Below are 13,543 nucleotides of genomic sequence, written 5' to 3'. Positions count from 1 at the left end.
TCATTCTATGAAAATGGAACACAGGTACTGTAGTTCAAAAAACAAAGGAGAAGAATATGAGTGCATTTATGGTGTTACAGAAGGATGTAAAAAATTATAATGGCAAATAATGTAATGAGTTATTAAAGAGACCACACAAAGGAAATAGCTTACTGAAGACACATACTATAAAAAGGTACAATTCAGTGTTTAACATGTTAACAGAGTGTTGCAGGAAAAAAATAAATGGCTCCACAGCCAACGGGAAACATCACACACACTAAATTAGATTCGACATTTATTCTGTAGCCACAGCAATAAGATTCTCATAGATGTGGAACATGTCAAATAGAAAATGCATGTTACAAAATAATTGATGTGTTTATATTTATTAACATCTGTTGTTGTTGTTGTTGTCTTCAGTCCTGAGACTGGTTTGATGCAGTTCTCCACGCTACTCTATCCTGTGCAAGCTTCTTCATCTCCCAGTACCTACTGCAACCTACATCCTTCTGAATCTGCTTAGTGTATTCATCTCTTGGTCTCCCTCTACGATTTTTACCCTCCACGCTGCCCCCCATTACTAAATTTGTGATCCCTTGATGCCTCAGAACATGTCCTACCAACCGATCCCTTCTTCTAGTCAAGTTGTGCCACAAACTCCTCTTCTCCCAAATCCTATTCAGTACCTCCTCATTCGTTATGTGATCTACCCATCTAATCTTCAGCATTCTTCACATTTTGAAAGAATCTATTCTCTTCTTGTCCAAACTATTTACTGTCCATGTTTCACTTCCATACATGGCTACACTCCATACAAATACTTTCAGAAATGACTTCCTAACGCTTAAATCTATACTCGATGTTAACAAATTTCTCTTCTTCAGAAACGCTTTCCTTGCCATTGCCAGTCTACATTTTATATCCTCTCTACTTCGACCATCATCAGTTATTTTGCTCCCCAAATAGCAAAACTCCTTTACTGCTTTAAGTGTCTCATTTCCTAATCTAATTCCCTCAGCATCACCCGACTTAATTCGACTACATTCCATTACTCTCGTTTTGCTTTTGTTGATGTTCATCTTATATCCTCCTTTCAAGACAATGTCCATTCCGTTCAACTACTCTTCCAAGTCCTTTGCCGTCTCTGACAGAATTACAATGTCATCGGCGAACCTCAAAGCTTTTATTTCTTCTCCATGGATTTTAATACCTACTCCGAATTTTTCTTTTGTTTCCTTTACTGCTTGCTCAATATACAGATTGAATAACATCGGGGACAGGCTACAACCCTGTCTCACTCCCTTCCCAACCCCTGCTTCCCTTTCATGCCCCTCGACTCTTATAACTGCCATCTGGTTTCTGTACAAATTGTAAATAGCCTTTCGCTCTCTGTATTTTACCCCTGCCACCTTTAGAATTTGAAAGAGATTATTCCAGTCAACATTGTCAAAAGCTTTCTCTAAGTCTACAAATGCTAGAAACGTAGGGTTGCCTTTTCTTAATCTAGCTTCTAAAATAAGTATTAGGGTCAGTATTGCCTCACGTGTCCCCATATTTCTACGGAATCCAAACTGATCTACCCCAAGGTTGGCTTCTACCAGTTTTTCCATTCGTCTGTAAAGAATTCGCGTTAGTATTTTGCAGCCGTTACTTATTAAACTGATAGTTCGGTAATTTTCACATCTGTCAACACCTGCTTTCTTTGGGATTGGAATTATTATATTCTTCTTGAAGTCTGAGTGTATTTCGCCTGTCTCATACATTTTGCTCACCAGATGGTAGATTTTCGTCAGGACTGGCTCTCCCAAGGTCGTAAGTAGTTCTAATGGAATGTTGTCTACTCCCGGGGCCTTGTTTCGACTCAGGTCTTTCAGTGCTCAGTCAAACTCTTCACGCAGTATCATATTTCCCATTTCATCTTCATCTACATCCTCTTCCACTTCCATAATATTGTCCTCAAGTACATCGCCCTTGTATAGACCCTCTATATACTCTTTCCACCTTTCTGCTTTCTCTTCTTTGCTTACAACTGGGTTTCCATCTGAGCCCTTGATATTCATACAAGTCATTCTCTTTTCTCCAAAGGTCTCTCTAATTTTCCTGTAGGCAATATCTATCTTACCTCTAGTGAGATAAGCCTCTATATCCTTACATTTGTCCTCTAGCCATGCCAGCTTAGCCATTTTGCACTTCCTGTCGATCTCATTTTTGAGACGTTTGTATTACTTTTTGCCTGCTTCATTTACTGCATTTTTATATTTTCTCCTTTCATCAATTAAATTCAATATTTCTTCTGTCACCCAAGGATTTCTATTAGCCCTCATCTTTTTACCTACTTGATCCTCTGCTGCCTTCACTACTTCATCCCTCAAAGCTACTCATTCTTCTTCTACTGTATTTCTTTCCCCCATTCTTGTCAACTGTTCCCTTATGTTCTCCCTGAAACTCTGTACAACCTCTGGTTTAGTCAGTTTATCCAGGTCCCATCTCCTTAAATTCCCACCTTTTTTTGCAGTTTCATAACCAATAGATTGTGGTCAGAGTCCACATCTGCCCCTGGAAATGTCTTACAATTTAAAACCTGGTTCCTAAATCTGTCTTACCATTACATAATCTATCTGATACCTTTTAGTATCTCCAGGGTTCTTCCATGTATACAACCTTCTTTGATGATTCTTGAACCAAGTGTTAGCTATGATTAAGTTATGCTCTGCGCAAAATTCTACCAGGCGGCTTCCTCTTTCATTTCTTCCCCCCAATCCATATTCACCTACTATGTTTCCTTCTCTCCCTTTTCCTACTACCGAATTCCAGTCACCCATGACTATTAAATTTTCATCTCCCTTCACTATCTGAATAATTTCTTTTATTTCCTCATACATTTCTTCAATTTCTTAGTCATCTGCAGAGCTAGTTGGCATATAGACTTGTACTACTGTCGTAGGCGTGGGCTTCGTGTCTATCTTGGCCACAACAATGCGTTCGCTGTGCTGTTTGTAGTAGCTTACCCGCATTCCTATTGTTTTATTCATTATTAAACCTACTCCTGCATTACCCCTATTTGATTTTGTATTTATAACCCTGTATTCACCTGACCAAAAGTCTTGTTCCTTCTGCCACCGAACTTCACTAATTCCCACTATATCCAACTTTAACCTATCCATTTCCCTTTTTAAATTTTCTAACCTACCTGCCCGATTAAGGGATCTGACATTCCACGCTCCGATCTGTAGAATGCCAGTTTTCTTTCTCCTGATAACGACGTCCTCCTGAGTAGTCCCCGCCCGGAGATCCGAATGGGGGACTATTTTACCTCCAGAATATTTTACCCAAGAGGACGACATCATCATTTATTCATACAGTAAAGCTGCATGCCCTCAGGAAAAATTACGGCCGTAGTTTCCCCTTGCTTTCAGCCGTTCGCAGTACCAGCACAGCAAGGCCGTTTTGGTTAGTGTTACAAGGCCAGATCGGTCAATCATCCAGACTGTTGCCCCTGCAACTGCTGAAACGGCTGCTGCTATCTCACGTGCAATAGTCAGGTTAATGAACTCTGAACATCTTAGTATCTAGATTAATTATAATATCACAGTAATTTATTCCAGCACTACTGAGTCCCTGAAGTAATCTAAAAAATGTGATGTTCACAAGTGTGAAAGTTGGCACATGAAAATAAACAGAATAAGTTTGTAAAAAGTGGAAGTAATTAGGAGTAACCTTTAGTGACACGTCAAATGCATGGAAGTGTAAACCACAGATGAAATGAAAGGTTCTGTATTACAACTGCTGAGCACAATATTTTCAACAAATGGCTGTATTATGGGGCAATTAAGTTGACAATCAGAAATTTGCCTACTGTAGGGTTCAAACTATTGAACTATTGCATAAACTCATCACTGAGAGAATCTCAACAATATTAAAATTAATATGGGTGTTTGCAAAATGAGTGTGCTTCTGGTGGTACATCACAAATCAATACACACAGTTTACTGATCTGTCTGCAACGAAGAAACAAAGTGAACAGTCCAGTGAAATACTTGGGTAATTTCTTTTTAAGTGGCCTAGTTTTAAAGATGGTCCATACATTATCATCTCACATTTTGTTCAAATCGGGTGTGAAGTTAACTAAACAACTAAAGCAAGATGTGCATAATGCATATGCACATGCTGTAACTTGTCATTTGTCTATCTATATTTGCTCCAAATGGTACTCAAAATTGTCCATAAAATTTGTCATAACAAAATTTCTCCCAAGTCGAGGTAGCTTGATACGTGTAGGTATTTGGTTCAGAAACCTCTCCTTTTGTGACCTTATTGCCTGATACCTCATTTATAAAACCTGTAAATTTGTCATTTTTGGGTTCACAGTTTTTGAGATAGACAGGAATGAAGTAATCCAGAAACATATTTGCTGCCAAAGTGAGTTATTTTTGAACCCTTGCATTTGAGTATGGACACCTGATCCATAACTGCATTAAGAATAACTTTTTCTATAAAAAATTTCCAAAAAAAACTTTTTGCCCCTCAAATTTTACAGATCTCCAGTAAAGTTTCTCATGCAATCAATATTTTGGAGTATCGGAAAATACAGGACCTTTTTACAAAATAGCAATTGTATCATGCCTATCACTCATTACGATTTTTTTTTACTTCATTTGCTCATTTTTGTCAAAATAGATAAAAGTGGGATGCACAGTAGCTTGACTACTTTCCCAGTGAAAACAACTGGCAGCATCTGGTACAATATCCTGTACAACACAGGAGTAATTTTCTGCAAAATCAAGCAGTAAAATTACTTCCCTAGACTTTAGTTTCACGATCTTGTGTTTGACTTTTTGAATCGAAGTGGTGACTAATCAGTACAGAGATTCTGATGCTGTCTCTGTAGTAAAATCATCTGGTCATTGCTTAGTTTCAAGTGATGCACCATTGCTTGGCCCCACAGTTTCTTCAGGATCAGTGTCCTTGTACGGACCAGAATGTGTAATTCAAGTGCATTTCTTCCAGGGCAACAAACAATGGTGCAGCACGCAGTCTTTTGATTCAGTACTGAAAACTGTCAAACATACAAAAAATGCCAACTTTGACTCCATGTGGAATCCCTGTGGACAGTGAGGATATAATATTATAAGGCAGGATAGGAAACAGCAACTACCAGAATCCCATTGGTTTTTATCTGTTCTTGCATATCTATAGCATGCAGATTCCTTTTGCCTGGGCATATGGACATGTACTGCTGAGAGTCTGCTGGATTATAACTCATTTAATTACACTGAAGACGACTATTTATGGCTGAAATCTGATATGCAAGAATAAGAAAAAACCAACTGAACTGTGACTGATTGCTATTTTCCTATCCTTCCTTACATTTAAAAAAAAAAAAAAAGTATAATACTTACCAATGATGCTACTAGTGAGCATCAATTTGACCTGATGAATTGCGTACATGCCCCTTTTGCTCCTCAAAAACCAAGGACAGAAAATATGGCTACAAAGATTTCTACAATTTTTTGTTGAATGCTATACTTCATGTCCTCCAAGAGATATTCCTAAAAAATCTTGCTTCTGGAGAAATTGATAGCAAAATATTAAACTGAAGAGCATTAGTGTCGGTTTGATGTGAGAGAGTGCCAAGTTCAGTAAACATTAATTTTTCATCTTTATGACCACATTTCTCTGGAATGACCCATAATCATCTGCATGCCAAAACTCCAGCCACAATTTTAGACCTTCCAGGAAAAAACATTTGTGGAAATTTTTATATTTTGTACAGGAAAAGGTGTTCTTTCAAGAGGCAGTTAACACAAATATGGATCAGATGTCCTTAATGAGAATTAAGGGATCAAAAATCATTCACTTTGGCAGCAAATTTGTTTTCTGGCAACTTCATCATGTCTATATAAAAAAAACTATGAACACAAAAGTGATAAAACTTACAGGTTTTATAGATAAGTTATCACACAAAATGGCGACACAAGAAGAGGTTTCTCAACCAACTTTATAGAGAGACCAAGCTACTTCAACTTACGATAAATTGTCACGATAAAATTTACTGACTATTATGAGTGTCACTTGCAGCAAAAATAGTGAATTGAATGACATAAAACTTACAAAATGTGCACAATGCAAACAGTTCAACTATCTTACTGGCTTTGCAACTTTACTACAACTACCCAGTGAACCACAGCACTTTGAAAACGGCTATTTTCTTCACAGCCACTTAGTGCCATTATGTACATGAATACCTAATCATGTGTAACTACCCACTTCAGTAAAAGCTTCAGTATATTTGAGTGTAGTTGGACAAAAAGAAAGAAACAGCCCACATGTAGGACTACGCACTTCAGGTAGGATACACTTTGTGCTACTCATCATTGATGTCAGAAGTGGAGACGATCATATAGAACTCCACAGTCAATGAATGTGACCCCAATGTCAAAATCCTGAATAACCACCTTTTGCAGTGCAGACATGCAGGAAGAGTAACAATGTCCTGGAAGGTACTGACAGGGCTGTAGAGCCAAGTCAACTCCAGTGCTGTGGCCAGCTACACTCAGTTTCTCAGCCAAGGATGCATGGCATGAACAGCCCAATTGAGAAGGTCCCACAGATTCTTGACAGTGTTTAAATTAGGGAGTTTTGTGCCCACGGGAGTACAGTTAACTCATCCTGTTGCTCTCTGAACCACACAAGTACACTGGGAGCTTTGACACATTGCATTGTCCTTCTGGTAGATACCACCGAGCCAACAGAAAACAAACTGCATGTTGGGGTGAACATGGTCCCCTGGGACAACTACATACTTGTGTTGATCCACTGTGCTTTCCAGAATGAGGATATCACCCAGGGAATGCCACGAAAACATTCCCCAGACCATAATGCTCCCTCATCCAGCCTGGAACCTTCCGATGACTGTTGCACATCCACACAAGCCAATGGCCAGCTGTCTGATGGAGCATAAAATGTGATTCATCTGAAAAGGCCACCTGTCCCCACTCAGTGGAAATCCAGTTGTGGTACTGGCATGCAAACTCCAGCCTTGTCGCTGATGAACAGCAATCAGCATTGATAAATGAACAAGGTGCCTGCTGTGGAAGCTCGTACGCAGCAACATTCACTGAAGGGTCTTTGAGGAGACCGTGTTGGTAGCCCCTTGGTTCATCTGGGAGGTCAGTGCCTGAACAGTTGCATGTCTATTCACCTGTACACATCTCTGCAGCCGTTGTTTACTCCTGTCCTTTATGGCCTGTGATGCACCACAGTTGCCTCAGTGCTGGTTTTGGATCGTGCCTTTTTGCCATGCATGGTATTCTTTAACCATGGCGGGACGTGAATAGTTTACAAACTTAGCTGTTTCAGAAATGCTTCCACCATTGGCCTGAAAGCCAATGACCATGACTTTCTGAATGTCAGATAAATCGCTCTGTTTCTGCATTATGTCACCGACTGCACTGCTTTCTACATTCCATTGACACACTTTATACACCCTCCACTGCTTGTTCTGCCACCTGTCGCCTGTGAGTGGCTATTGCATGTTGACAGTGAACATAGGGGGCAGTCACATTAATATGGCTGGACCTAGTAACATTAGACAGCAAACTGCTAGAAGTTTTTACCCCATCAAAATGGGCATTGGGTCACTTAACAAGTAATCTTATTCCATTATAAAAGAACAGAATGCACAGCTACATCACTATCAATATGAATACTATTCAGCTTTTTACCTTATCACCCACTCTTGGATAATTTTTTATATCACAATCTCTTGCTAGGAAGTTTACAGTCTTTTTTGTACCATTAGCTTGATAGCTAATAACTCCCATCTCTCCAGACTTTTCAGTAGTTGACTGAAGAGAGAGAAAAAAAAAATAAGAGTGAAAACAATGAGCAATATAAAATCAACATTTGCAAAGAACTTTTGAAGAGGAAAGGAGAAGGAGAAGAAGAAGAAGTGACTAATTAGAGAATAACTTACCTGGTTGCCACCTTTCGTGGGACTTCTTGAATTCCAATTCAACATTTGGGCCTCTTTTGTGACAGTGCCACTAAGATTTTTTTCTATGATACTTTCAAATTCAACTGTGCCAGGTGGAAGATGTTTCACACGAATCGCACTTTGTCGTACATTAGAAAAGGATGACTGCTCCTGAAATGTAACCCAAAGAATGCAATATATTCAGAAAATATTATTTGAAAATGAATGTGGCAGATAACCATCATCCACATTTTTATACACTTGTTTTTCTACACAAAGACAAAATAAGGGCATGTTTATAATTGTTATCGAAGATCACATTAATATACGAAGTTTGTTGGTTATTACATTTCAACTAAATGAGGTACAACGTGAAAGAATTCAGCAGACATAGGTTTTTGACATCTACCAGGATTGAGTATAGAATAGGTAGTTTATAACAAGTCTTCTGTCATACCTGCGACACTGTGAATTCAACCTCATCATTAATACATATTTCTCGGTCTACATCCAAAACTTCATTGAAATGAAAGAAGAGCCTTGCATCTCTCTCTACACATCGAAGGAAACCAAATCCATCTTTTAATGATGCCACAACGCCTTGCTCTCGACGTTCTCCAGAAACTACAAATGACTCATCCAGCAGAGAAATATTTGTGGCACGCTGAAGCTGATCGCGTCGGTCTGTTGCAATCTGAAACTGCACCCAGTCTCCATGTCTATGGACCAAGGAAGAGAAAGATTAGTTAATCAAAAGATTTAAGAATAAATCTACACACTTTATAAGTTGTCAAAGTCTGTAACAAAATGCATAATTTAACACCTCAAAGTGAAGTCTCCTTTCTGGTCCTTATCACCAAAGGGTATTTCAACCTCTGAATGATCAGCAGCGCGGTAGCGTATGCGTCCAGGAAGTGGATCATTCAGGTGACGCATTTGTTGACCTCTTTCTAAGGGTTTCAACACCTGACCTTTCATCACTTCTGACCCCACATCTTCAAATACAACAGTCCCTGGAGGCAGTCGTGTGATGTTACAGGCAACTTCTTTCCCCTGATAGTAAAAGTTTAATCAGAAAATCATTATTAATACACATACACTAAAATCTAATAAAATGCAGCATTGACAGAAATATAAATATTGAAACTGAGAAGTGTAGTAATAGGAGGTTATCTCAATTTTTCACCACTTAAGTGAATCTTACACATTTTTAAACAGGCATTACTGTGTGTGCGCGCGCGCGCACACACGCGCGCACACACGCGCGCACACACACACACGCGCGCACACACACGCGCGCACACACACGCGCGCACACACACACACACAGTAATGCCTGTTTAAAAATGTGTAAGATTCACTTAAGTGGTGAAAAATTGAGATAACCTCCTATTACTACACTTCTCTTGAAAAAAATATACACCACATTCCCCAAATTTTTATAGCAAACTTTAGGTCAATGCGATAACTGACGCAAATGGATGTAGTAGAGGCAACATAATAAATGAGATCCTGAATGTACTGATTATTAATCTGGTCACAAAACAAAATTGCTAGAAACAGTTTCAGTATATTTCAAAAGCAGTATGTGTTGTTACCTGGCAGAACAAATGAAAAATAGCATAAAAATGTCTTTTCAGCTGAGTGTGTGCGCTTGTCGTTAAGTTTATTGGTGGCAAGAAGACAAAGGACACGACTGACAATAGAAAAGGTGACAGAGCAAACTTTCAAGAGGTAGAAAGTTCAGTAAGTCCATGTTCTACAAATTATATGATGTATATGATTTTGAAGTGTGGCAAACATGAAAATATATTCCAATGGGAGATATGATAATGCATGAAGAATTTGACAGAGCACTGAAAGACCTAAGTTGAAACAAGGGCCCAGGAGTTGACAACATTCCATTAGAACTACTGATAGCCTTGAGACAGCCGGCCCTGACAAAACTCTACCATCTGGTGAGCAAGATTTATGAGACAGGCGAAATACCCTCAGACTTCAAGAAGAATATAATGATTCCTATCCCAAAGAAAGCAAGAATTGACAACTTTGAAAATTACCGAACTACCAGTTTAATAAGTCATGGCTGCAAATTACTAACACAAATTCCTTACAGACGAATGGAAAAACTGGTAGAAGCCGACCTCGGGGCAGATCACTTTGGATTCCGCTGAAATGTTGGAACACGTGAGGCAATACTGACCCTACGACTTCATCTTGGAAGATAGATTAAGAAAAGACAAACCTATGTTTCTAGCATTCATAGACTTGGAGAAAGCTTTTGACAATGTCAACTGGAATACTATCTTTCAAATTCTGAAGATGGCAGGGGTCAAATAGAGGGAGTGAAAGGCTATTTATAATTTGTACAGAAACCAGATGGCAGTTATAAAAGATGAGGGGCATGAAAGGGAAGCAGTGGTTGAGAAGGGAGTGAGCCACAGTTGTAGCCTATCACTGATGTTATTCAATCTGTATGTTGAGCAAGCAGTGAAAAAAGAAAAATTTGGAGTAGGAATTAAAATCGATGGAGAAGAAATAAAAACTTTGAGGTTTGCTGACGACATTGTAATTCTGTCAGACAGCAAAGGACCTGGAAGAGCAGCTAAATGGAATGGACAGCGTCTTCAGAGGAGGATATAAAATGAACATCAACAAAAGCAAAACAAGGATAATGGAATGAAGTAGAACTAGATCAGGTGATGGTGAGGGAATTAGATTAGGAAATGAGACACTTAAAAGTAGTAGATGAGTTTTGCCATTTGGGGAGCAAAATTACTGATGATAGTCGTAGTAGAGAGGATATAAAATGCAGAATGGCAATGGCAAGAAAGTGTTTCTGAAGAAGAGAAATTTGTTAACATTGAGTATCGATATAAGTGTCAGGAAGTATTTTCTGAAAGTATTTATATGGAGTGCAGCCATGTATGGAAGTGAAACATGGATGATAAATAGTTTAGACAAGAGAATAGAAGCTTTCGAAATGTAATGTGACAGAAGAATGCTGAAGATTATATGAGTATATCTCATAACTAATGAGGAGGTAATGAATAGAACTGGGGAGAGGAGGAATTTGTGGTACAAGTTGACTAGAAGAAGGGATCGGTTGATAGGACATGTTCTGAGGCGTCAAGGGGTCATCAATTTAGTATTGGAGGGAAGTGTGGAGGGTAAAAATCATACAGGGAGACCAAGGCATGAATACACTGAACAGATTCAGAAGGAAATAGGTTGCAGTAGTTACTCCGAGATGAAAAAGTTTGCACAGGGTAGAGTAGCGTGGAGGACTGCATCAAACCAGTCTCTGAACTGAAGACCACAACAACAACATTCCAATGAGAAAGTGAAGAGCTCATAACATTTATTCAAGTCACAATATGCACAAATTTTTAATTACACACCAATTTCTGTGAAACTATAGAAAGATCTTAATCAAGTAAATTCACAGCATTTGTCACACAAGACGTCTTACAGATTCCAATTTAAAAAATGAGTGATTGCAAATGCAAAATCAAACTTTGATATTGTACATACAAGATCACGTTTTTACTAACAAATGAGATAGAGAACTTCATATGTCCAGTGGTTTATTTGGACAAGATGTACATTCATCCATTATACTCATTCTCTTCCCCTCTCACCGATATAAACACAACAGTATACTTTCAAATTTTCTTTTGTATGAACATTTAGGTCTTCTGGCTCTTCCCCACAATTTCTACTATATCCGTAAGTTTCTAAAAATTCCATTACAGCTTCACATGACGATTATGTTCCAACACTAATTATACATCCTTTAATCTCCATGTTGGTGTGGATCTAGTTTTTTCCAATATTTGTAATGACAATCTTAAAAAGCTCTCAATCACAACTGAAATACCAGCTCTTGACCTTTCTTCCGTTTTTTATTACACTACATATTTCAATAAATTCCCCACAATCTCCCAAGTCCTAATCTGTCCTTTCCTTCTTGTTCTGCTGAGTACTACATTGTTTTTACTGCATCAGTGTATTTCTCTCAGATTAATTCATATCTCAGACTTTCCACATGCATCATCTCCTCTTTGTGGTGTCATTCCCTATTTTATAGTTCGGCTTTGTCTTATTGTGATATACAGTCAGAGCATGTGGTTGGGCTGCTTCATAATCCCTAGAGGACTCATTTCACTCCCCTATGTAAGCAGTATTCACTACTACTTCCAGAATCCCACCTGTGATACAATCATGACAGGCAAATAATAGAGACTTAACAAGACAATAAGACTACATCATTTGTGACATCATCCAAAACAGAAAACAATAACTAAGGCAGTTATTGAATAACAGGCACATCAGATACTCCGTGCCCCTAATAAAGAGTGTGCCATGACAACAGTTGATGACACACACAGCACGACTATGTGATGGCACCAAGCACATAAACCACTACAATGAACAATTTGATCAGACTGAACCATCACAGTGAACAGCACTCCCAATGCAGGACAGCTTTACCACACTTTCATTGTACAGTCAACATTCCAAAAGTTCTTTGTAGTTCAAGTTTACAAACCACGAGACAGAGTGCATTCAGTTAGTACACAGCACTAACAAGCAGTAAATGCCACACAATGACACTATGTTTGACGCATAACTGTTAAAAACAATGAAAAAATAGGTTCTCTTATCTATTGGAGTCTTAAGTATGGCCTCCAGTAACACTGAACTGCTTCACAATCGAACTCTTCAGTATAAAATAGTATGTAATTCTGACACACAATTTTCATGAAAAGTGCAAGTTGCAAACTAATTGTGGTACTATCCAGGTGCTATGGATACAACCTAGGACACAGAATGTACTGAAAACAAATGCACATAGACCAATACTTGCACAAACTGTCAAATTGTCACCCACGCCAGAAATAAGGGATGATTAACATGCTCATAACACACGCAGGGCAAATATGTGAGCCACAGCGGACACAAGGAGCAACAGCTGGAAGTTTTGGGTAGACCACCTGTCGCATAAGATGTGGTGCAAAATCTAATACTTGGGGACATGACATTTTGGAAGAAGATATGTCTGGTACGACCTTTCTACCATACATGCCCAGGGCGAGGGACAGAATCGGCTGTGTATTGTGCAAACACAACACAAAGACCATTTAAAAACTGACCAAGTTCAGAGAGTCTGATTGCCAAAGGACAAAGGGGACCTATTCGCAATGTTGGAAATAGACCATATACTCTGTACATGTGGAAAAGGCTGTGTTGGAATGACTGGATGAACCACCAACACAAGAATCACCGAACAAATAGTACTGCACGCTGAGGCAGTTGGAGAAATCTGCTGCCATAGAGCAAGCACTGGGCAAGACCAATCATACAACAAAATTTGCTGACACAGAGGTTCTTGCTGTGGAGAAGAGCTACCACATCCACTTGTGGTAGCCATGAAATCTCACAAACAGGAAAGTAGTTTCAACAAGAAAGAAGACGGCCTTAAGGCGAACAGATTCTCAATTCCCGTGCTGCAGCAAATGATTGTTGCACTTAGCAAGGGGAGAAGTAAACCGCAACAGGTACATTTAAATTGTGGCTGTGAGC

General features: G+C 38.9%; 1 protein-coding gene across 2 annotated transcripts in view; it reads right to left on the bottom strand.

The window, feature by feature from the left end:
* LOC126260216 (cold shock domain-containing protein E1-like) overlaps positions 1-13,543 on the bottom strand; it is an 88,423-nt gene that overhangs the window by 63,283 nt on the left and 11,597 nt on the right. The window contains exons 6-9 of one of the 2 annotated variants that reach the window (XM_049957513.1): positions 8,781-9,010; positions 8,415-8,676; positions 7,958-8,128; positions 7,707-7,829 (exon numbers count right to left, since the gene is read on the bottom strand). In XM_049957513.1, coding sequence (XP_049813470.1) covers positions 7,707-7,829; positions 7,958-8,128; positions 8,415-8,676; positions 8,781-9,010 — 786 coding nt within the window. The remainder of the gene's footprint in view (positions 1-7,706; positions 7,830-7,957; positions 8,129-8,414; positions 8,677-8,780; positions 9,011-13,543) is intronic. The other variant, XM_049957514.1, reaches the window with a different exon arrangement.

This window comes from Schistocerca nitens, chromosome 5 (genome assembly GCF_023898315.1).
Source record: "Schistocerca nitens isolate TAMUIC-IGC-003100 chromosome 5, iqSchNite1.1, whole genome shotgun sequence".
In the NCBI taxonomy this organism is placed as follows: Eukaryota; Metazoa; Arthropoda; class Insecta; order Orthoptera; family Acrididae; genus Schistocerca; species Schistocerca nitens.
Note: the sequence above shows the minus strand (reverse complement) of the source record. Positions and strands in the feature narration are given on the sequence as shown.